This window comes from Loxodonta africana, chromosome 2, assembly GCF_030014295.1.
Source record: "Loxodonta africana isolate mLoxAfr1 chromosome 2, mLoxAfr1.hap2, whole genome shotgun sequence".
Lineage (NCBI taxonomy): Eukaryota > Metazoa > Chordata > Mammalia > Proboscidea > Elephantidae > Loxodonta > Loxodonta africana.
The window spans coordinates 129,851,765-129,877,731 of NC_087343.1; the positions used below are offsets into that span (position 1 = coordinate 129,851,765).

The 25,967-nt window shown below is 39.1% G+C and overlaps 1 protein-coding gene across 1 annotated transcript in view; it reads right to left on the reverse strand.

Moving 5' to 3' along the window:
• Positions 1 to 2,450: 2,450 nt before the first annotated feature.
• Positions 2,451 to 25,967, reverse strand: part of PRRC1 (proline rich coiled-coil 1) — a 47,560-nt gene continuing 24,043 nt past the window's right edge. Inside the window, exons 8-9 of the mRNA XM_064275619.1 lie at positions 22,853 to 22,955; positions 2,451 to 18,756 (exon numbers count right to left, since the gene is read on the reverse strand). Coding sequence (XP_064131689.1) covers positions 18,547 to 18,756; positions 22,853 to 22,955 — 313 coding nt within the window. The 3' untranslated portion in view covers positions 2,451 to 18,546. The remainder of the gene's footprint in view (positions 18,757 to 22,852; positions 22,956 to 25,967) is intronic.

Sequence of the window (25,967 nt, forward strand, 5' to 3'; positions counted from 1 at the left end):
CTTACGTGTATCTGTAAATCAAAACCTATTTGTCTATGGCGTTCTTGCGGACATGCCAAAACAAAACCCAGGGCGGCTTGGCCTGCGTGAGGGCTGAGCACACAAAGAGATCTATTCACTCCTTTGGGCTTTCAAGAGAACCATATAGTCTAACCAAGGTCAACAAGATGATCACCGCCTGACTTTCAGAGGTTACTTTTTAAAGGTACAGCTGCCAGCTGCTGCTAAATTTTTTTTTTCTTTCCTTTTTAAAGCAAACACATCAGATCCGATTGGTAGTTATATCTCTTTATGGTATGCAACTTGTATTATGTAGTGAATTGGCTATAGAGTCTAATCAGTCACCAACCTGTTTCTGTCAAGTCAATTCCGACTCATAGGGGCCCTATAGGACAGAGTAGAGCTGCCCCACAGGGTTTCCAAGGAGCACCTGGTGGATTCAAACTGCCGACCTTGCAGTTAGCAGCCGAGCCCTTAACCCCTGAGGCCTCCTGTAACACTGGATTTTACTCATGCATAGGTTGTGCTGTGGAAGACTCCCATTGTACTGTGGAGAATTCCCCGGAATGTCTAGAACAGCGTCAATATTTAAATGCCCAAACACCTTCCCAGCTTTAGCTCCCGTAAGGTCTTTTAGGGGGAAATCTTCATCCTTCTTTAACTTCTTTTCTTCCTTACTTTAGGAATCTCTAAGAGGAAAATAGCACATTTTAAATTTCCTAAATTTTTTTTTGGCGGGGTAGTGGGGGCAGTGGTGGTTCAATGGTAGAATTCTCTCCTCTGATGCAGCAGAGTTGGGTTCAATTCCCAGCCAATGAACCTTATGCTTACGTGTTGCTCTAACGCTGAACAGGTGTCAGCGGAGCTTCCAGACGAAGCCAGAGTAGGAAAAAAGGACTGGCAATCTACTTCCCAAAAATCAACCAATGAAAACCTTCGTTATCCATCACAAGGGTCCAATCCCCTTGTGCATAGGGCCTGCATGAGCAGCAAACAACAACAAATTTGTTTAACCACAGGACCCTTTGTGTGGATAGAAGAACAGACCATTGTTTTCCCAGACACCCTCAGGGAGATGCTAATTTTTAACCCAGTTTTTCCAGGGTATGCAAATGAATTAGTTTATCAGCCTTTTTTTTTTTTAACCTTTTTTAGAAGGAAGCAGCAAACCAGAGGTGAGAGGGTGAGGGGGGCCTGGTGTGGCATGGGCTAATGAAAGGTGGTGGCGGGACCAAGGGGGAGATGAAGATGTGATTCTCTAACCTTCAGGTTCCTAATCTACAAAACCGGTGTGGTAATATCTCCCTGCTGTGTTGACTGAGCTCTGGTGGCACAGTGGTTAAGAGCTACAGCTGCTAACCAAAAGGTCAGTAGTTCGAATACACCAGCCGCTCTTTAGAAACCCTATGGGGCAGTTCTACTCTGTCCTGTAGGGTTGCTATGAGTTGGAATTGACTCACTAGTGACAGGTTTTTTTTTTTCTTTTTGATTTGCTGTGTTGACAGGATTAGTGATGAGATTGTACTTGGTACACAGAATGTGCTTCTTCAGTGATGGTTCTTATTTATTATGCCATTACTTTTACAATTAGAAGCATGACTTTGGCAATTGTTTAATCTAGTGCAGCCTGTTTATTCCTGTATGAAACAGGAACCAGGGATCTTCTTCATAAGACGCTTGAGAGGCTATAAATACTTAGCCCTGTGCCTGGCGCCCAGTGGTCTGTCAATGCATTTTACGTTAAATTGTTTTTTTAAGGCTGCCCTGCCCTCAAGCCGGGAGCTCCCTTCAACCTACTTGCCTCGGTTCTAGAGAAGATGCACAGATCTGAAAACACCAGGCAGTGAAAAGGGCAAGAAAATCTCACACGTCCTAATCCTTCTTTTACCTTCTGTTTGTGCTCCTTTCTTTCTCCCGGTTCACTAAGCTCATCCATCAATCCCCATGCAGTGTGGAGAGGAGCTGCTGGTTTCACCTCCACTTTTAGAGTCGACATTACAAAGCACGCTTGACTGAAGATCTTGCCTGACACCATTCAGAGCAACTGCAAACGCTGCAGAGTCCGGATGGCACTTCCTTCCACAGCCTACATTTTGTGACCTCTCATCATGAGCAAATTAAATTATATCTGACCTGATCTTGGGTGTCCCTGAGGTGAGCAGAGTCTCTGTAATTCTATTCGGTACACAGTACCTGTCAGCACTCAACCGAATCAACAAGTTTCATGGTGACTGCTCACTTTCTTTCTTTTGCCAAAGCAGACTACAGATAGAGAACACATCCCAGAGGAGAAACAGTGAGCCCCCTTTTTGCTGTGTAAACCCCAAGCCAGGTCTCAAGGGGTTCAGTTTCACGAGGCAAAGCCAGTGGAAACTGGACGGTTGGCCACTTCGCTGTGATATTTTATTTCTCTGCAATCCCTTACCAAAAAAAAAAAAAAAATCAGTTGCCATCTAGTCAAGTGCGACTCATGGTGACCCCATGTGTTGCAGAGTAGAACTGCTGTCCGTAGGGTTTTGAAGGGTGTGATCTTTAGGAAGTAGATTGCCTTACTTCAAAGGTGCCTCTAGGTGGGTTCAAACTGCCTATTTTTCTGTTAATAGTAACCATTTGCACCACACAGGGTTATATAAACTAAACTTCTGAGCAGTTTTTCTTTCTAAACTTTCAACAGAGGAACTTAACTGTAGGTTTTATAGGAGACATAACTATACAGTGAGTGGTGAATTTTATCTCAGAGTATTGCTAGCTAGGGGAAGCTTCCTGCCAACAACAGCCATTTTCACATGTTGCAGGATCTGATAGAAAACCATGTGCAAAATTCATATATGTTTTACACATTACCTGGCACACGGTAAGAGCAAGATAAATGGTAGCAAAGATAATGTACAGTCTTGTACTCTTGTGTTAAACATTTGTTCTTCATATCCCTGATTTATTAGATTTCTGAGCTAAAAGTAAAACTTGAAAACACTGTAAAGTCCAATGTAGCATGTTCTTTTTACTCACTAGCAGATAGGGGGTTAATGAGGACAGAGGCAGTGGGAAGCCACTTTATTACAAGCCATTTCCATTTCATTTTGATGTATTTAAAGAATGTTTGTGGGGGGAAAGCGCTGCCGGCTTTGAAACCTGGACATTTTGTGTGTAACTGGTGCCCTCTAGTGGCCAGGAAGGAGTCTGCGGCTACATATTGTCGTCTTAAAGCTAAATTCATTCATTCTACCTAACTTACCTAATTTACCCTATGGAGTCCCTGGCTGGTGCAAATGGTTAACTCACTCAGCTGCTAACCAAAAGGCTGGAGATTTGAGTCCACGCAGAGAGGTCTTGGAAGAAAGGTCTGTCGAGGAACTACCAAAAAATCAGCCATTGGTAACCCGGTGGAGCACAGTTCCACTCTGACACTGATGGCTGCTGGTTAATTTACCCTGTGGCATAGTGGTTAAGTGCTATGGCTGCTAACCAGGAGGTCAGCAGTTCAAATCTGCTGGGCGCTCCTTGGAAACTCTATGGGGCAGTTCTACTCTGTTCTATAGGGTCGCTATGAGTTGGAATCCACTCGACGGCAGTGGGTTTGGTTTTTGGTTTTGGTATCCCAGAATTACAGGGAAGAAAGAAAATGAAGAAGTTGGGAGGCCAGAATCTGGAGTCCACTTGTAATTTGGAAGGCAAAGCCCAGCTGGTTTCCTAGGGCCTACAAGATAAGGGTTCTTAAATGCTTTCTAGGGTTTGCTTCTCTTCTAGCAATGAGGACAGTTTTTCTACTTTGTATGTCTGGGAACCTGTCTATGGTGGCAGCTGGTTTTTCAATGCTGCCTCAGGTAATTCAGACGTGCTCCAAAAATCACACAATTCCCCTTGGCTCTGGGAAACCATGGGATAATGAGGCAGTACTGTCATGTCATCACAAGAAGAGAGTACGTGCTGAGTTCGCTTCAAGCCGGCAAAGGACCAAAGATATCACCTGCCGCAGTATCCTATATGGAGCCCTGGTGGCACAGTTGTTAAAAGCTACACCTGCTAACCAAAAGGTCAGCAGTTCAAATCCACCAGCCGCTCCTTGGAAACCCTATGGGGCAGTGCACATGGTTAGTGCACATGGGTTGCTCACTGAAAAATTGCAGGTTGGAGTTCATCCAGAGGCACCTTGGAGCAAAGGCTTGGCAGTTTAGAAAAATCAGCCATTGAAAACCCTGTGGAGCACAGTTCTACTCTGACATACATGGGGTCACCATGAGTCAGAATCAATTCAACAGTAACTGGTTTTAAGTATCCTACATATATACATATGCAGCCCAAAGCCTTTCTCCCCATCAAAACTGTTCCTCCACCTGCAGCACCACCTCCATGTACGGTATCCACTTGGTCTCCAGAGCAGAGACCGAAGGGTCAGCCTCGATTCCTTCTCTCTCAGCTGGCATTACCACCAAGTTATGTGATTTCTCCCATTCATCTGTCCTGGACCCAAAAACAAAAAACTCACTGCCATCGAGTCGATTCCAACCCATAACGACCCGATAGGACACAGTAGAACTGCCCTATAAGGTTTCCGAGGCTGTAAACCTTTTACAAAGCAGACTGCCACATCTTTGTCTGGCAGAGTGGCTGGTGGGTTCCAACCGCTGACCTTTCAGTTAGCAGCCAAGCGCTTAAGCACTGCATCACCAGGGCTCTGTCCTGGACACCATTGCTTTATTCCAGACCTTGATCATTTCCCACTGGGATTGTTTTTACATCTTCCTAGTTGGATTTTCTCTCTACTGCCAACTCTTCTTTTACACTGCTATTTGCAACTTTTTCTAAAAACCATTTTTAGTAACTAGCAGTCTTACGAGGAACACTGGTGGTGCGATGGTTAAGCTCTCAGCTACTAACTGATTCAAACCCACCAGCCACTCTGTAGGAGAAAGATATGACAGTCTGCTTCCAAAAAGACTTACAGCCTTGGAAGCCCTATGGGGCAGCTCTACTCTGTGTCCTAGAGGGTCGCTGTTAAGTCGGAATCGACTTCACAGCAATGGGTTTGGTTTTGGTTTTAGTGGCCTCATGAAAAAATTCCATTATAACATGAATGGCCCCAACCCAGCCCTTAGGATCTTTGATCCTATTTCTCCTGACACAGAACATATTGTGCTTCTCTGAGCACCCGTGCAGCCATCTTCCTGCGTTAGCATGTGCTGTGCTCCCCATGCAGAACACTGGAGATCCCTGGCCATCCTTCGAGACCTTCGGATGTCATCTTCTCTAGCAAGTATCTCCCATCCTCCTAAGGCTTCTCACTCAGACCCCTCTGCTTCAACGACAGTGCTTTGCACAGGAGTCTTGCTATCATTTGTTTATGTGCTTATCTCCCCTTTGACCTCCTTCCAAAGCCAAACTCCTGACTTATTCTTCTTGTCATATGCCCCAGAGTTGCCCAGCATGTATGTAGCGGCACACACAGACTAGCTATCTACCTATAAAGCTCAGCTTCATTTTATCTATATCTCGCCTGTCCAAATGCATTTTGGAGGCATCGTGGAAAGAACACGAAATTCAGCATCTTATAAGACAGGGTTTGAGTCTTAGTGCCACCTCTTAGTAGTTGTGCGACCTTACACCAGTTAGTGACCATTTTGAGCTTCAGTTTTTTCATTTGTAAAATGGAGTACCTTCCGTGCAAAGTGAGGATTAAATAATGTGTGTAAAGTAGCGCCTGGCATGGAGCAGGCCCTCGGTGAATGGAGTTTTATCTATCTATCCATCTGATGGAGCCCTGGTGGCACAGTGGTTAAGAGCTTGGCTGCTAACCAAAAGGTCGGCAGTTCAAATCCACCAGTTTCTCCTTGGAACCCTATGGGACAGTTCTACTTGTCCTATAGGATTGCTGTGAGTCAGAATCGACTCAGTGGCAGTGGGCTTGGTTTGGTTTTGGTTATCATCCATCTGATACGTAAGCGCTGGCTGCTACCTGAAAGGTAGGCGGTTCAAACCCACCAGTGCCTCCCCAGGAGAAAAGGCCTGGCCGTCAATCTGTTCCTATAGGAAACCCTATAGTGCGCTTCTCTGTCATATAGTGTCACTATGGGTCTGAATCAACTTGATGGCACACAACAACATGACAAAGGAGACTTTATCTTCCTGAAGCAACAGTGTAAACTCAGAAAACCCAGTTAATTGTCTCTGATTTCATGCTGGATTATCTATACTTTCCACCACGATTCTGTACACATTTTCACTTTCATTTGGCATAGACTGATTTTTTTTAATGAATGGATGCTTATTCAAGGGGCAATTATTACTTCATGGAAATATTTGTCTACTATTCCTTGGTTTCAAACTAAGAAGCAAGGAAAAAGTGTATTTTGACTACCAGGCAATTTAATCATTCTTTCCCTCTCACCTCCTATATCTTCAGTGGGGCCAAGTCAGCTGAAAAAATAATAAAATTGTATAAGCAGACACCACCTCAACATCTTGTCTCAGAAACTCCTGCTGGCAATACACATTTCATATACTCAAAATGGGGTGTTCTGCAAGAGACAGATGAATCCCAGCTCCCCCTAATTTACTGTCCTTTTCATGGCGTCAGGTTCATAAAGCGTCGCCTGGGTGGCTGGCTGGCTCACTGTCTTGAGGCAGAAGCAAGGCTCAGGGGTTCCAGGAAGGAGATACTAGTTGCCAAGTTCCTGCTGACTAGGATACTTGCTTAGAGCCTTTTAGAGTGTTTAGCACAGGCAAAAGAAACGGGGAAAAAGACCCGGCTTGCCAACAAACCATTACGCAAATCTACTAATCTACAAATGTGGTATTAAGGTTTGCTTGTAAAGTGTTCTTTCCATGACAAGCCCTGTTGTTAACTGGTGTTTTAGCTTTGAAACTACTTCAGTTTTTATGTTACAGAAGAGACTTAAGAATCCAATTAGCCGTGTTTGTTAGAAACACTTGGACTTTTTTTCCTGCCAGTTGTTTTAGTGTTGAACGAAGCAGCGATAAGGAGAAAAGTTACAGGAAGAGTTTCAGGCTGTTGCATTATGTTCTCATTTTTCGTGAAGTGCTGGAGCTTATTCTGGATATACCAACTCTGCAAAGGCAGAAAGAGACTCGCCTTTACATTATTAGGGGAAAGCATGGAAAGCCCAATTATAGGAAAATAAACGGGAACGATGGAGTAATCTAAGTGTCAGACAACTGAATTTAACCCTGATCTCAGCATCTGGAACGTACACTATGTAGCTTCCTGAGACCAGATCTTGAGTTCAGTTGGCACAAACCCACAGCTGAGGCCACATCTAGCCATCACAGAACTCTCCTCATTGTAAAGCTCTCTGGGGAACAGACATGTAGATTTGCACAGTTCATTATACCCTAACAGGGCAAAACTGGGATCTCGATGACTGAATCCCAACTCTGTCATATTTTCTGCAGTCAGAGTTTTAAGAATTAAGCAATTTCATATAAAAATCCATGCATCTCCATTCCCTTGAAAATATCAGTTGATCTCACCACACCAGGTCCACAATCCTATGGGGCAACCATCAACTGAAACAGAGAGTACCTGGCCCCTGAGGCTGGGCTGTACCTTCTCCAGCGCAGCAGCCTCTGCCCTTCCCAGGTCACTCACTCTTCTTGCTTGTCTGACCCCTGTGGCATTTGACTTTGTCTATGATGGTTTGTGGATCCTTGGTGGTGCAGTAGTTAAGACCTCAGCTACTAACCAAAAGGCTGGCAGTTCAAATCTACCAGTTGCTCCCTGGGAACCCTAAGAGGCAGTCCTACTTTGTCCTATAAGGTCACTATGAGTCAGAATCAACTCGATGGCAATGGGTTTGGTTTTGTTTTTTTTTTTAATGATGGTTTACGAAGTGCTTTTGTATATATAATGGCAATTAGTTTCCAAAGGTAATGAATAAGGCAAATATCAGCTTCAGTCTTCCGCTACAACCCACATTTCTCTAACAGTTGTTATTAGTTGCTCTCAAGTTGATTCCAACTCATGGTGGTCCCATGTGTACAGAGGAGAGCTGCTCAGGGTTTTCAAGGCTGTGTCCTTTTTTGAAGAGGATCCCTAGGCCTGTTTTCTGAGAAGCCCCTGGGTGGGTTTGAACCACCAACCTTTTGGGCTAGTAGTTGATCACTTAACTGTTTGCACCACCCAAGGGCTCTTTCTGTAACAATTAGCTTATATACAATTGGTACATATTGTCTGTAAAACCTAGCAGTCCCACTGGTTTCTGCAACAAAGTATTAACACCTAAATGCAAAATCACAAACACAGATGAGCACAGGAAGCCCTGACATACTACACACCTTGCCCATTCAACCCACGTTCTTGGCTTAAATGGAACCCCTGCTCCGTCTTGGAGGCGCACAGTTGTCCTTGATCATTCTGTCATTTGTCCTTTTTCCAAAGCTCAACACCCTCAGTCTTTTATTACTGCTCTCCCTTTCCATCCAGCTACCTTCACCTTTTTTCTCCTGTTAAAGTTCTCTTTTATTTTTCTACTTATTAGGAACATGTTTTTTAAAATTGTGGGAATATTTTAATTGAGGCTTTATTGGTCTTGTTAATGTTCTCATTTCAAAGTTGCATAGGTTTTGAATAGTCTGTCACCAGTCCTATCTCTTCCCGTAAGTCCTGTCATTTCTAGAACACAATTTTATAGAAAGGGCTTTTAGGAATGCATATATCAGATTATAACAGAAATGCCTGTATAGTCAAAACTACCCTTGAAAAAACCCCGCATCGTTATTAAGAAAGCCTATATTGGAGATTGACATGCCTTATGGTAAGTCCAAAAACAGTTCATTCTCCAGCACTGAAGCAGATAAATTTAAGTAGATAGCTAGCTTTTAGGGGTTACATTTCATGAAAAATTCCTATTTTTAAACATCAGGAAACAGTGTGGGTATAAGTTCATAACACATATGTTCTCAGGAACTGAGTGTGGGTTTTGCACCTTTTATTTCCCACAACAGTCTTGTGCGTTGGGTCTTACCACCTGTATTTTAATAATGGAGATTCTGGGTTCAGTTCCAAACCAAACCCACTGCTGTCAAGTCAGTTCTGACTCGTAATAACCCCATAGGGTTTCCAAGGCCATAAATCTTTATGGAAGTAGACTGCCACATCTTTCTCACACGAAGCCACTGGTGGTTTCAAACCACTGACCTTTTGGGTTAGCAGTTGAGCGCTTTAGCCACTGTGTCACCACAACAGGAGATATTGAGGTTTGGTTCCAGACGACCACAATACAGCAAATATCACGAGAAAGCAAGTTACATGAATTTTTTTGTTTCCCAGGGCAAAAAAAGTTATGTTTACACTATACTGTAGTCTATTAAGTGTGCAGTAGCATTGTCTAAAAAAAAATGTACATACCATAATTAAAAATATTTTATTGCTAAAAATTGCTAACTTGCCTTCAGCAAGTCACAATCTTTGGCTGGCGGAAGATCTTGCCTCGATGTTGATGGCTGCTGACCAGGGTGGTGGTTGCTGAAGGGTGTGTTGGTGTGGCAATTTCTTAAAATAAGACAATGAAATTTGCTGCATCAATTGCCTCTTTAACGAAAGAGTTCTCTGTAGCATGCGATGCTATTTGATAGCATTTTACCCACAGGAGAACTTCTTTCAAAATTGGAGTCAATTTTCTCAAACCCTGCCACTGCTTTATCAACTAAGTTTATGTAATATTCTAAATTCTTTGTTTTCTTTTTAACAGTGTTCATAGCATCTTCACCAGTAGTTTCCATCTCAAGAAACCACTTTTTGCGCTCATCCACAAGAAGCAACTCCTCATCCATTACAGTTTTAGCACGAGATTATAGCAATTCAGTCACATCTTCAGGCTTCACTTCTAATTCTAGGTCTCTTGCCATTTCCACCCATCCGTAGTTATTTCCTCCACTGAAGTCTTGAACCCTTCAAAGCAGTCAACTGTGCAACAGACCATCAATTGCTCATATACAAATTGAAGCTAAAGAATTAGAACAGTCCACAAGAGCCAAAGTATGGCCTCGCGTATATTTCACCCGAATTTAGAGGCCATCTCAAGAATAGGTTTGACTCATTTAACACTAATGACCAAAGACCAGAGAGGTTGTGGAATGACATCAAGGACATCATACATGAAGAAAGCAAGAAGTCATTACAAAGACAGGAAAGGAAGAAAGGACCAAAATGAATCTCAGAAGAGACTCTGAAACTTGCTCTTGAGCACAGAGTAGCTAAAGCAAAAGGAAAAAAATGATGAAGTAAAAGAGCTAAACAGAAGATTTCAAAGAGCGGCTGGAGAAGACAAAGTATTATTATGAAATGTGCAAAGACCTAAAGTTAGAAAACAAAGGGAAGAACATGCTTGGAATTTCTCAAGCTGAAATAACCGAAAATTCAAGCCTCGAGCTGCCAATACTGAGGGATTCTACAGGGAAAATGTTAAATGATGTAGGAAGCATCAAAAGAAAATGTAAGGAATACACAGAGTCACTGTACCAAAAAGAACTGGTTGATGTTCAGCCATTTCAGGAGATAGCATAAGATCAAGAACTGATGGTACTGAAGAAAACCCAGAAACAGTTGCTGCAGTACATCAGCAGGAATTCCAGCTGGATTCCGAAGAAGACATGGAACGAGGGCTGTCACTGCTGATGTCAGATGGACGTTGGCTGAAAGCAGAGAAAACCAAAAAGATGCTTACCTGTGTTTCATTGACTATGTAAAGGCATTTGACTGTGTGGATCATAACAAATTACAGGTAACATTGCGAAGAATGGGAATTCCAGAACACTTAATTGTGCTCGTGCAGAGCCTGTAAATAGGCCAAGAGGCAGTTGTTCGAGTAGAACAATGGGATACTGTGTGGTTTAAAAATCAGAAAAGGTGTGCACTTGCATTGTATCCTTTCACCATATTTATTCAATCTGTATGCTTAGAAAAAAATGCGAGGAGCTGGAGTATATGAAGAAAAATGCAGGGTCAGGATTGGAATAAGATCATTAACAACCTGTGATATGCAGATGACACAACCTTGCTTGCTGAAAGTGAAGAGGATTTGAAGCACTTACTGATGAAGACCAAAGACTACAGCCTTCAGTAGGGATTACTCTTTAACAAAGGCAACAAAAATCCTCACAACTGGACCAATAAGCAACATGATAAACAGAGAAAAGATTGAAATTGTCAAGGATTTCTTGACTGCTGCCCATGGAAGCAACAGTCAAGAAATCAAATGATGTACTGCATTGGGCAAATCTGCTGCAAAAGACATCTTTAAAGTGTTAAAAAGCAAAGATGTCACTTTGAAGACTATGGTGCACCTGACCCAAGCCATGGTATTTTCAATCGCCTCATATTCATGTGAAAGCTGCACAGTGAATAAGGAAGATCGAAGAATTGATGCCTTTGAATTACAGGATTGGCAAAGAATACTGAATATAGTAGAAGAAAAACAAATTTGGCTTGGAAGAAGTACAGCCAGAATGCTCCTTAGAAGCGAGGATGGTGAGACTTTGTTTCAAGTACTTTGGACATTTATCATGAGGGACCACTCCCTGGAAATGAACATCATGCTTTGTAGAGGAAGACCCTCAATGAGAGGGACTCACACAGTGGCTGCAACAACAGGCTCAAACACAGCAATGATTTTGAGGATGGCACGGGATTGGGCAGTTTTGTTCTGTGGTACACAGGGTAGCTGTCTTAGTTATCTAGTGCTTCTATGACAGAAATACCACAAGGGGATGGCTTTAACAACCAGAAACTTATTCTCTTACCATCTAGGAGCCCAGAAGTCCAAAATCAGGGTGCCAGCTCCAGAGGAAGGCTTTCTCTCCGTGTTGGGTCTGGGGAAAGGTCCCTGTCATCAATCGTCCCCTGGTCTAGAAGATTCGCAGCACAGGGACCCTAGGTCCAAAGGATGCTCTCTGATCACGGCTCTGCTTTCTTGGTGGTAGGAGGTCCCCCTAACTCTCTTCTCGCTTCTTTTATATCTCAAAAGAAACTGACTTAAGATACAACCTAATCTTGTAGATTGAGTGAGTCCTGCCTCATTAACATAACTGTCTCTAATCCTGCCTCATTAATATCACAGAGGTAGGATTTACAATACATAGGAAAATCATATCAGATGCCAAAATGGTGGACAATCACACAATACTGGGAATCACGGCCTAGCCAAATTGACACACATTTTTAGGGAATGCAATTCAATTCGTAACGTTCAATCCGTAACAGTTGCTATGAATTGGAACTGACTCAACAGCACCTAACAACAACATTCTTCAAAGTCAGAATTACATTTATTTTAAATGTGTTTTTATTTAAAAGAAATAAAACAAACTATCCACTAAACAATGATGTTGCATGATACAGAAAGAATATGGCCTATGGGGTCAGACTTGAGTTCCTTTACTTAAAAAAAAAAAAAAAATTATTAAGTGGTTAATTGCGCCAGGCAATGGGGTATAGTGGCATTATTGACAGTTGTAACACTAGTTCCACAGAAGCCTAAGAGGCAAGTGGAATTCACAATAATGGGCAGTCACCACGTTGCGGACATGAAAGTTCAACTTGCACTGTGAAGAGTGGCTACTTCAGAGCAAAAGCCACGATGACCAATCATCCAAGTACCTGTGACTCTCCTTCGCTCCAATCAACAGGCAAAAGTCTCAGAGGTGTGCAGGCTGTGGAGTTGGGAGTTGACTGTATACAAAAACTTAATTTCTTTATAGTTCTACTTGTTCTGACACATTATATTGTAAGTCAAGTTACCTGGAATTTTAAAAGGTTTCTACAAAGAACTTTGTATTTGAAAATCCCTATCGAACCATAAATCCTGTAGTCTTCCCTGTGTGCTTAAAGACCAAAAGCATTTAAACGAAGTACATTTCACTTATAGCAAAATCAAGTTAGGTTGTTTAGATCCAACCCTCCCACTGAGAACAAACAGAAAAGCTGGACAAAATATTATGAGAAATATCTGCTTGAAATTATCAGAAAGCTACTGAATAGGTTAGAATTGGTACCACTTAAGCAACACCTTACTCATAGAAGGTATACAAGAAGTTGACTGAAATCCAGTTTCCATTTTATAGATTTAATTTGCTAAATACTGGAAAAGGTAAATAAACCAACAAACCAAACCTGTTGTCGTCAATTCTAACTCATAGCGACCCTACAGGACAGAGTAGGACTGCCCTACAGGGTTTCCAAAGAGCAGCTGATGGATCTGAACTCCTGACCTTTTGGTTAGCAGCCGAGCCCTTAACCGCTGTGACTAGGACAAAGTCCTCATGCCATTACAGCCATACGCTGTAACGTTGTCCATTCAAATAACATTCGACAACATATACATCCATGGTCCCATAAGGTTATAATAGAGTTTGAAAATTCCAATTGGAGAACAGGACACACTGGACATAACTGGACGTAGCAAATGTTAACAGCTTCTTGCACATAATGCATGTATCTCACGTCTCCTGTATATGTAATACAGTGTTTGCACAATGTCCACATCACATTAATGTCCTCTCACAGAACATATAGTGGACATTAAGCGGTGCTTAACTATATGAATTCTGATTCATTTGGCAAATATTTATACGATTAGTTATGCACCCATAAATTCCTGAAGCAAATATTCAGCATGTCGTGAAATGAAAATGGTTTAGCAAGTGGTACACTTCTATGTTTGAATTCTATCTCCGTGACTCATTTGTGGTGATGATCTTGGGCAAGTAGCTTAATATAAGTTACCTCATCTATAAAAACAGGAGTAATAAAATGTAGTCATTCGGACTAAATACCGCAATGCAGACTGAAGTGCCGACTTCAGTGTCTAACTAGCCATAGGTACGTATCACATAAATGCTATCTCCTCTTACTTTCTCACTGCTTTAAATACTTAAAATGAGTTTCCTTTAAGGAAAACTTAAAAGACTTCCTTTATCTGTAAATTCTTAAAACTCCTTCATACTCTATCTTGTCAATTTTTTTTCTATTACCAAAACTTTTCCTCTCCAATTAATTTTGAAACTAAGTATAAATTTACCAGGGCCTTTCCTGGACCCTAAATTGGTGTTTTTCTAGTTTATTGGATACAATATTATCTTTTGTCTAACAACAACAAAAAAATCAATATTCTATTGTCTCTTGGAAAATACCCCCTCTACCCCCAAATCAGAACAAAAATTTCTTATTTTGGCATCATAGGCTCAGAATAGCAAATACAGTAAAGAATAATTAAAAAGACACTTCTGGAGGTCAAGGGTAAATTACTGTCTCTTTACGTACACAGGCCTTACTTAACTTGTTGCCTACTGCCCCTATCTCCAATGTATCCTCTCCTCTAAATATTCTACTTCTTTGAAATTGGAAGTTAGCAAGTCTGGTATATTTGAATGTTACAGTTCCACTAGAAAAATGGGATTTTGAAGTTGCTGTTCTACAAGAATTCTTGGCAGCCAATAACCAGTTCGCAGAAAAAAAGGAAAATGTATCCATCTCATACAATATTAATATTAAATTGGCATTTAAAAAAATTATTATACACTTTTGTGAAACCAAAATATCATTTATTTATAACATATTTACATACTTAGAAAATTGGTTTTATCCACTTAAAATGAATACCATATACTGGGAATAAAAATATCCAAGTCTCTTCATAATTTATGGATAACTCAACATCTTCTAGAACATAAAACAGCATCAATTTGGCGTAATGGAACACAAATTCCTGCTTAGAATTTTTTCTAGTAAAGGAACAAAGCAAATTTAACGACATATTAAAGAAATTTAGTTGAACCCTGAGTATACTGTTAATTTGCATAGTTTTTGAATAAATGTACGTAACACTTTCATTTATACTCATATACGATCACGCACCATATAACATTTGTTGGGGCAATGTCTGACCGTATATCTGCCCGTGGTCCTGTAAGGGCTATAACAGAGATCAGAAATCCCGACTGGAGAATGGGACTTAGCACAAGTAACAGAACGTGGCAGACGTAACTGGATGTATCAAACACAACTTCCCACATGTGACATGTGTATCTCTTGTATACAGACAGTCCCTGAGTTACCAACGAGATCCATTCATAAGTCTGTCTTTGTGTCGAATTTGTAGGTGAGCTGGAATAGGTATATATGGTTCTTATTTAGCATCAGTCAAACGTTTATCTTACTGTATAGTACATATTTTACCTTTCTATGCACATAAAGAGCCCTGGTGGTGCAGTGGTTAAGAGCTCAGCTGCTAACCAAAAGGTCAGCAGTTCAAGTCCACCAGCCACTCCTTGGAAAACCTACGGGGCAGTTCTACTCTGTCCTATAGGGTCACTATGAATCGGAATCGACTAGCTCGCAATGGGTTTGTTTATGCATATAAAACACTTAAGAAACACCTGCAAACCATGCAGTGTTTTCAAACACATTACAAAGTAGTGCATGTGTTCATTATTATGAACCACTGTATGTATTTAACTCAAATTTTTAATATAATAGGCTTTATGGCAGTCCGTTATTCAGTATGAGTTGTCTATAAGTCAGATGTCTGTAACTCGGGGACTGCCTGTAATGTGTTTGTACACGTGGAAATCACATAACGTCCTATTTCACAGTATGCATAGTGGATATTAAGCTACACATGACTGTCTATCTCTTTGTCTATATTCATCCATCTCAATTTTCTATCTCATTAATCCTCGAGAAATAAAAGAACAAAGACTGGGGAAGTATAATGACAAGAGACTCAGAGGGGAGAACTAAGACTGTTCCAACTCCAGAAGTCTATGGCACAGTTCTAGGCCCAAGGTTACCTCAATCACTTAAATGTAGGAGGGTCTTAAACTGAATAATCTGATAACCTTCTGTCAACTGAGGTTGCGGTTAATTTACTCTTTCTGCAGCTTTCCTGTTCTTTTTCGAACTATTTAATTAAAACAAGAAAGTGTATATAAGCTTATAAAATTCAGTAAGTAGTTCCTGGAGCTCCTCAGGAGAAACTATACAACAAAAAAGACCAAAACAACATTGGTAAAGAACTATGTTAAACATAGGTTTTCTCAAGAAGCTTGAGGGAGAAAAAAGGAAATAGAGCCCCCCTCAAAAAAAAAAAAAAGGTAAATAAATGTTAGTGTGGGAGCTATAAGCAAATGGGCAGGAAGGGAAAAGAAGGGGGAGAAGGAGTTAGATAATTGGTAAAGGCAACTGTGCCTTAGATTTAATGATTAGCATATTTTATGCCTAAATACCACCACTAAAAGGCTGCCTGGATAAAGTTGCCACGGTGTGTTAGAGATAATGAGTTACTTTTCTTGCCTCTTCTTAGTCTCGTGTACAACAGAGAAAAAACCAAGGATGAAAAAATAAATAAGAGATTGGGAAAGCTGAGCACGTGGAGTCAGCCATGGTCTGATGCCTTCCAAAGATAACTGGGCCAAAAAAGCAACCAGAGAGGCAGAACCAGTTCACGTATTTCTCTTCCATCTGCCCTCCTCTAATCCTCCTCACCACTCACACAGCAACACAGAGCAGAAGGCTCACCAGGTTACCAGGTGCAGAAAAATTATCTGGCTTCGACCAAGCCATGGAATAACCCTGCCATTGCTCTGTGGAGATTCTAGGAAAGTCATCACATGTCTGGTTACCAATGTTTGTGATTCTATTAAAACAACACTCAAAACCAACAAATAATAAGATAAGTGAAACTTAGTAAAATAAAAAGAATATACAAACTCCGATATTTCTAGAACCTGTAAAAATCTGCTATAATGAGGCGGTGGGGATAGCAGAAATTCCTTCAATCCCTGATGAATGACTCTGTTGTGCTTGTCATAAGGTCAATGCCATGACAAAATACTGTTAGAAAAGGGTAGCTTCTGATTTACTTTCATGGGTGATTCCGATTATTTTGCTTTGACATTAAAATAATCTTAATTTTTTTTTTTTAAGATAAAAGGTAGAAGCAAATGGTAGAAAAAGGCTTCTCTGTCTTACTCATGCAAGGTGAAGAAAGCATAGATAAAATATTCCAAAAATACCAATAGAGGAAAAAAAAGTGTTCTGTCCCTATTACTCTTGGGCAAAAAAGTTCCACTGCGACTGGCTCTGTCTTTCTCTCATTACTTGTAATGACAAAGAGGCCTGAATTTGTCTGAACAGTCATTATGCAGTGTTTGGAAATCAACATATACCATGATTGCAAAATTAATATTCTTTTCAACCTCAAGTAAAATATATCAGAAATCAAATAACTACTTGCAATAATATTCTCAATACAAAGCAAACTTTACATGTAAAGGCAGTGCAGGATAAGAGTTTCAACACCTTTCATAAAACTACAAGGGATTGTGCTGATCCTTTTACATCTCAAGAATTGTAAAGAGTAAATAAAAATTAAATTACATTTATACAAGAAAATATCTTCAAAAAGTTTATTTGAACTTGCAGATATAGAATAGTATAAGGGAAAAATTATTTGATTTATATAAATCCAAAAAATGGTAAAATATATTATTGGGTGGGGAACTTTCACTAAATACAAAATGGACTAAAAAAACTAGATTGAATATAAAATAGTTCTTTGAAAACTTCCAGAAAAAGTAATGACAGAATGGCAATGGCACAAAATTAGAAAAGTAGTGTTTAAGGCTAACCAATAAGGAGTAATCTTAACTAAACTAAGAGACATACAATCCCATAAACAATAATTCCCTCTCAAAATTTCTCTATCACAGCTGGGTGAATATGAGTGGGACAAAACCAATGGCTGCTGTCAGAGTTTATACTTGAAGTGTTGAACAGTATTAAACAAAATAACATGAATACTTCTGATTTAAAATATACTAGAATCACTTGCCACTTAGTTACCACGTAGCAATGAACAAACAAAATGCAGTACTCTGACGATCTTAGTAGGAATCTATGGATGCCAAAAATGACAATAAAGTAGAATCTTTCAGCCTATATGTATACATGATGACAAAAAGAAAATGCTCAATTCACTTTGGCCCATGTTGTTAAAAGTATGCATAGAAAGGTACACCATCTGCCTACAGGCAAGTCTGTGATGCCAAACTGTGGAGCACAGCGCTCAGCATCAGCCCTGAGATCATGTGCGCACACAGACGCTTCCCAGACTGACGGGGAAGAGACTCATCAGGAATAGAAAGAAACAATGCTTTACTATTCAGTAAACACATTTTTTTAATTAACTATGTCTTCTTAAAAAAACAAAATAATCAAGTATATATCATTAATTTAAATGTTCTAGCACATGACTTTCCACCTTATAAATTTGATATATCAAATTGTGCTATAAATGTTTATATATTTTCTTTTCTGAGAACTATGGTATATGAAATTATATGATTTTAAAAAGGATCTGTTCCTTTTCATGTTAGAATAACATCATGCCTTTCCAGAAAAAGAAAAATTGGAGCCTACAGGAAAATTATAAAAGCTGGATTCATTGCAGCTGTTCAACTTAAAGAAGGTACAAAAGCTTCTTTTACATCAAGCTGAGAGGAAAAGGCTCAGTATCCCACACCAGTCTTCTCTCACAAGGTCCTGGGTGGTAGGCGCTGCTTATACATGCCTGCTAGTGCTTTGGCTGCACTGTAGATCATCTGTCGGCGAGACATGCCAGTAAAAGCCAGGTGCCAATCAGTCCGGCTGACATTCAGTAAACTCTTTTCCAAGACTTCACCCACTGTTACCAAAAGGCCTGACCACCTTAAACTGTAGTCCTGGGGAGTTAGAATTTGAGCCTATGAAAAAAATTAAGTAGATATTATTTATAATACATTTAAAAATATCACTGGAACAAGCTGTGTTACTAAGTGACATTTCAAAGTCTCTCAGGTTACTTTTAATATAGGTTATGAGAAATCCTGAGAAACACACTAGGCTGCCAACTGCAATGAAGTTACAGGGCTATAAAAAAAATCAAAACAATACTGCATACATCTACTTTGTTTAAAGTATCTACAGTAAGCTCATTTTGTTGTTCAAATATAACCAAAGGCTTAAATCTAATGACCCCATCTACTAACGAAGTTCAGTCAGAGGGCCTTAGTTCTATATTCAGTGTAACCTCTAGCTAATAACTGGATTAGTTCTAAATTGGAAATATTACTTGTATCTTTTTACAGTCTTAAAGTTCCTACCAGAAAGAGGGGAAACTTAAGGCTTCAACTCATTTAGAAAAGAGTTGCTTAACTAATTTATACAAGTATATTCCCAGAAACTGCACTGGTATTTGAATAAGTTAATGTTGCTGTTGTTAGTTGCCGTAGATTTGATTCCAACATTTGGTGGCCCCATGTGTGCAGAGCAGAACTACTCCACAGGGTTTTCAAGGCTGTGACCTTTTGGAAGCAGGTTGCCAGGCTTACTTCCGAGGCACCTCTGGGTGTGTCTGAACTGCCAATCTTTTGGTTAGTAATCCAGTGCTTAACCGTCTGCACCGCCCAGGAACTAATGCCTATCGATATTATCCAATCCAGGGGAGCATCAACTATTGTTATGTCATTTATACTTAACCCAACCTATGTTTGCTCCCACTCAAATCATTTCTTCATCTACACAAGCACAAGAGAAGAATAAACTCATTGCTTGATATCCACGAATAATGTGGTTTTTCTGTTTTAGGGTATCGGATATAGTCTAGAGGAGTATACCCATCTATAAAATGGATCTATATCACGGTCCCCAAATCTGCTGTATATCACAATCTTCTGAGGACCTTTTATAAAACCAATTTCTCAAGCCACACCTAAGAGTACTAAACTGGAAACTCCATAGCTGGGTCCCAGAGAAATGATACACTATTTACAAAATAGCTCCCTGAGTAAGTCTGATGCAAACAACCCAGCATATGGGAACCACTGTTTTAAGTTATTATCTTCCATAATCCACACTGCACTATCAGTATTTTACTGTTTCAAAGAAGAGAAATAGCAGATGTATCACTAAGGTGTTCAGAGTCACTAGCAGAACTGTGTTTCTCAAACTTTGATAAGTGTAACAATTACCTGAGGGTCTTGTTAAAATGCAGATCCTGATTCAGTAATTCTGGGCTGAAGCCTGAGTTTCTGCATTTTTAACAAGTTCCCAGGTGATGCTTATGATGCTAGGCTGAGGATCATACTTTTGAATAGCACCCAAAAATCAAACCTACTGCCAGTCCAACTCACAGAGACTCTATGGGACAGAATACAACTGCCCCACAGGGTTTTCAAGGCTGTAAATCTTTATGGAAGCAAACTGCCACATCTTTCTCCCAAGCTGCTAACTGAAAGGTCAGTGGTTGAACCCAGCAGCTAAGTGCTTAGCCACAGTGCCATTGGGGCTCCTTATTTGAATAGTAAGGTATTTGATATTATCAGCGAAAACCCAGAACAGCTGGGTTTTTAATTGGGGGCTGAGAGGAGATCATTTATACTTAAGTTCAACAAGCAAAAATTATGAAAGTGTATTTTCCAGACTTTCACTTATAGGATTAACATACTAATGAAAGTTCTAATTCCCTGAGAGCTGATTTCTATTCCCTTAAGTAAAAAATTTCAACGATAAAGAAGCACAAACATAAAACAATTCAGGAAGGATAAAAAATAAATGGGTATCACTGACTATACTCCAGGGAGAGGAGCTGAATAGCTAAGGATGGAAGACATATCAAGGTATACACTTTTGTACCTTCTGAACTTTGAACCATATAACAAAAAAGAAAATAAAAGCAACAGAATTAAAAGCTGAGTAAAAAGCAAATGACACCGTTTAAATACCACTCCCCAGAATTAACCACTATTAATAGTTTGCTGTGTTATCTTTCCAGGCCTTTTTCTTTCTATTCACTTATATACATTTTAAAGCTCATTTACCCTCCCTGCCAATAAATGGCATCGCACTAGATGCACTGTTTTTGTTTTTAGTGTATGTCTGAGGTATCTTTCAATATTAACACATATAGGCCCCTCTTTGCTTTTTGACCACCATGTGTCTTTCTTTCCTCAAAAAAAATAAAATTTTTTTTTTAATTGTTCTTTTGTAATAGAACACCCAGAGCAGGAGTCGGTAAACTTTTTCTGAAAAAGGGCCAGATTGTAAATATTTTAGGCTTTGTAAACCGGGTAGGCTCCACTGCAACTACTTAATTATAGCTGTAATGTGAAAGCAGTCATAAGCAGTAATGTAAACAAACGGCATGGATGTGTTACAATAAATTTAGTTAGAAAAACAGGCAGTAGGCCAGATGTGGCGGTGGGCCATTATTTGCTGACCTTAAATCAGGTGCAATCATAGTGACAGTGACAAGGATAGCAGCATCCTTAATTACAAGGTTTATAATGTCTTATCAGTAGATCTGATGTTTGCTTTGATTTTCCAGTACACGCATACACTTCTATTCATCATTAGCAAATCCCTTTCAACATCTATTAAAATTTTTTCTCCTTAATCTGTTCATATATTGAATTATATATTGATTTGCTATTGTTGAACCATCCTGTCATTCCCAGGACAAATCTTCCTTGGTCAAGATACAATGTTCATTTAATAATTCTAATTTTGACATTTATTTCCTAAATGATACTGAAGTAAAATATTCTTTGGTGTTACCATGTGTTTAGGAAACAGATAGGTCTCACAGAATGAACTAGAAATCTTTCTACCTTTATTTCTGATACTCTACACAACATGAGAATCATCTGTTCCTTGAATATTTGGTAGAGCTCACTTCCCAAGCCATAAGGACTCAGTACTTTTGGGAGCTGGGTGGATTTCTTTTGTTGTAATGCTTCATCTGGATAATCTCATTAAGTTGAATCATATGAAATTGCTAACATTTGACTATTTTTGACCTTCAAAGACAGCAATTTTATATGGTTCAATCTAATACTTATTCTTTAGTCAAGTATAGCAATTTACATTTTCTTAGAAAATCAACCATTTCATCTAATTTAGCAGTATAATAAATTACGCATAGTATTTGCTTATAAATCTTTTAATCACTTTCATACTGGAGTATGTTTAACTTTCACATCTATAAAAATGTTTTCTTGAACTTCTCAAAATAAGTTATGGTAAGACTGTGGCATAAATGAGAGGTTCAAGAAAATTTCAAAGTTCCAAGTGTCAATTCTTAGGCCCCTTTCTGAATTATAAACCTCCAAGAGTGCTTGAGGTGGCTTTCAAGGATTCTGTGAGCGTATATGCCAAATCTGTATGTAACTGCATACTTGTTTTATCAGGACCCAATAGTTTTATCAGATTCTCTCAAATGCATACAAGTCCCAAACAGCTTTAAGAGATAGTTTTAAAATAACATTAAGCAATGTATAAAAGTATAAATATGATAAGACAGATTACATAAGGAATCAACATCATTTTACATTTATGCCTGTATTCTTCTGAAAACTATGTTGATGTAAATATTAATTCCATTTTCAGTCAATGAAACTTAAGACACGTGCCTATCGCCTAAGGTTTCTAATACTGACTTGTTACTGAAGGTGAACAATTAGAGAAAGACCAAGTCAAAGGAAAAGGTAACAGTAGAAATAAAATGGGAGATAAAGGGGAAAGCGGTGGGTATAAAACAAGCAGAAGAGGTTAATCTTTTTCTAATTTAAGGGCAGGAAACACAATCATAAAAACAAAGGAAAAAAATAAGGAAAATACTGATTAATCATGCATTATCTATTCAAAGATGGTTGGAAAACAAGGAAAAAGGCTAAAAGAGAAAAGACTGGTCAAAATTAAGAATGTATATTTCAACAATATATCTAATACAAATTTTTATTTTGAAAACAGTATTACAAGTTTCTTCAGAAACATAATGAAAAAGAAAATAAGAAAACCAACCTGTCGTACAAATTCCAAAGGCACCGGTGTGGCTTGTGTAAATGTTTCTAGATGAATGCCATGGACAGGATCTTCAACTATCAAACAACCAATGTCAAACCATCTGTAATGGAATATATGAGTTTCACACTGTTTATATGCTAAAGAAAAGTTGCAGTGAATAGACAAAAAGAAAAAGTAAGTACTACTACTCAAATATTAGCAGATTTCAAAAAGGAATTTTTTATATCAATTTGCAAGTGGATAATCCAAAAAATAAATACATAAAATTACCATTTTGACTGACTTCTAACAAGTAAAAAAGAACTAGGAATAAAATTAACATAATATGAAGAAAATGTCCTGCATCCCATTTTGGTGAGTGGTATCTGGGGGGTCTTAAAAGTTAGTGAGTGGCCATCTAAGATACATCAATTGATCCCATCCCACCCGGAGCAAAGAAGTATGAAAAACACCAAAGACAAAAGGAAAATACCAGCCCAAGAGGCAGAAAGGGCCACATAAACCAGAGATTCCATCAGCCTGAGACTGGAAGAACTACACAGTGCCTGGCTATTACCAACGACCGCCCCGACAGAGAACACAACACAGTCCCTGACAGAGCAGGAGAAAAGTGGGGTGCAGAACTGAAATTCTAATAAAATGACCAGACTTAATGGTCTGACTGAAACTGGGGGACTATGGAAGACATGGCCCCTGGACTCTGTTAGCCCAGAACTGAAACCATTCCTGAAGCCAACTCTTCAGACAAAGATTAGATGGGACTCTAAGACATAAAATGATACTCGTGAAGACAGTGCCTTTTAGCTCAGGTAGATACGTGAGACTAAGTGGGCAGCTCCTGTCCGGAGGCAAGATGAGAAGGCAAAAAGGGACAAAAGCTGGTTGAATGGACACGGGAAATCTGGGGTGGAAAGGACAAGTGTACTGTCACATTACAGGGAGAGCAACTAGGGTCACGTAACAATGTATATATAAATTTTTGTATGAGAAACTAACTTGAACTGTAAACTTTCACTTAAAGCACAATTAAAAAAATAATAATTTAAAATTACTTATTAGGGAAAGATCACTTTTCTTGCTAGGATGGGGAGAGGAATAAAAGTGGGAGGGTTCAAATTTGCAGCAGATAAATTTACACTCATTTGAACATGAAAACAGCCTATCATGGTTACTATTTTTTAAATGTCACTTGCTAAAATATCAGAAATTTTGTATTACCAACCCTATCATTAATACGTAGGCAACTACTAGCAAATTAAAAATACGCTCAGAAAAAATAAGTACTCTTATCATTCCTGAAAAACCCTTCTAATCACATTTTCTGAATTATTCACAATGAGCCTGTCTTCAAAAACAGCTTTATGATATCAGGGAAACTTTCTTCCATTTAAAGATATTTATAAATTATAAAAAAGTGGTATATTTGCAAATTGACTTAAGTCAACTGCAGCACCACTAGCATTTTAGCTAACCAGGATCATAAAATAGTCAGATCTCCTGAAATCATGAATTTAAGTAATAAGAAGATATGGAACAAGTAAACGTTCAATGTGTCTATTTTTTAAAAACATGGGTATCTAATAAAGCACAATACATGTGAAATAGTGTAGAAGCCTTGTTTGCAAACTCAAAGAAATAACAAAAGTAAAATATAGGGTAACAAGCAATTTTCCTGAACAATAAAATGGCAATTTGTAATGTCTATGGTGTTCATATTCTAAAACTGTTTTTCAAAATTAAGAACATTAAATAATGGGATTTATTTTATTTGGTTACTAATCAATATTTGCTATTTTGTTATGACAACTTTCTCAGTCAAGGTAATGTGTTTGCTAAGTCTCCATAAAGTCAAGTGCAGCTAAATTTTATTTTGTATTATTTTGCATGACTTATGTACAATAATGTACATGGTACAGAGAAATACACTAAGTTATCAGGCATGGACTTGCTGAAAAGTAGAGTCACTGAAGGGCCGTAAGTAGAGTCTCTCCTTTGATGTCAGTGAATACACATTAGAAGAACTCCAAGGTTCACTTTATGCTGTAAAGCACTATCATGCTACCATTGAACATTTCGATTTGGATGTCCCATTCTCAATAAATCTAAAACTGCAATCACTGTCATTCCACCAAATAACGTTTCCATTTCTTTCACTGGTGCTACTGTCTAAGGAAACTTTCAGTTTGTCTTCCCCTCCTGCCTACTGTCCTGCAACTGTACCTCTCCTCCATCCAAGAAGGAAGAGTGGTAACCTGGACTGATCACGTTCAAGGACAGTCACCGAGGATCCCAATTTCTTTCCCCTCATTCTTCTCCACGTGGCTGGTGAAGTAAGACGGACTTGACCAATTCTATCTGGAAGTCCTTTTGACTTGAAAATGCCTTAAGAAGAATTACAGTTCCAAGACATTCAGATTTCCTTTATCAGAACAAAATTTCAAAAAGGAGTCTGGGGAACTGATGTAGGTATGTCAATTTGTATTTATTTATTTTTTAACCAAAGATCTACTACCACCAATCAATTCATAAAAGAAAGAACATTTTAACACCAAGCAACTAGACTGGTTAATCTTATAAAAAAAAATAGTCATGCTCAAATTGATATTTTTCCATATAAGGTATAAATCATCCTAATTTTTCTCATTTAGCATGAATTAATATAAAGTTCCTCAAAGACAGCACTAGAAAAACACTAGGTCTATAGTTAAGCACTCAAATATTAGCTGAAAAGTCGGAGGTTCGAAACCACCCAGAGGCACCACAAAAGATAGGCCCGGTGATCTGCTTCTGAAATGTCATAGCCTTGAAAGCCCAATGGAGCAGTTCTACTCTGCACACATGCGGTCATCATGAGTGAGAATCAACTCGATAGCAACTAACAACAACCTACTAGCTCTATTCTTTGCTAGGGACCAAACACTTTTGGGATTTCTTCTTTTGGATGACTTGCTCTTCCTGAGCTGGTCTTTTCTTGCCTGAGTTGTTAGCATTCATTTCCCACAGGAACACTGAAGAGATAAGCAGCCACAGCAGGAAATATCAGGTATTTTTTGGAATCCTGGGTTATCTGTCCTCTTGCCCTCCCTATTCCGTATTGGAAACCATCAACAGA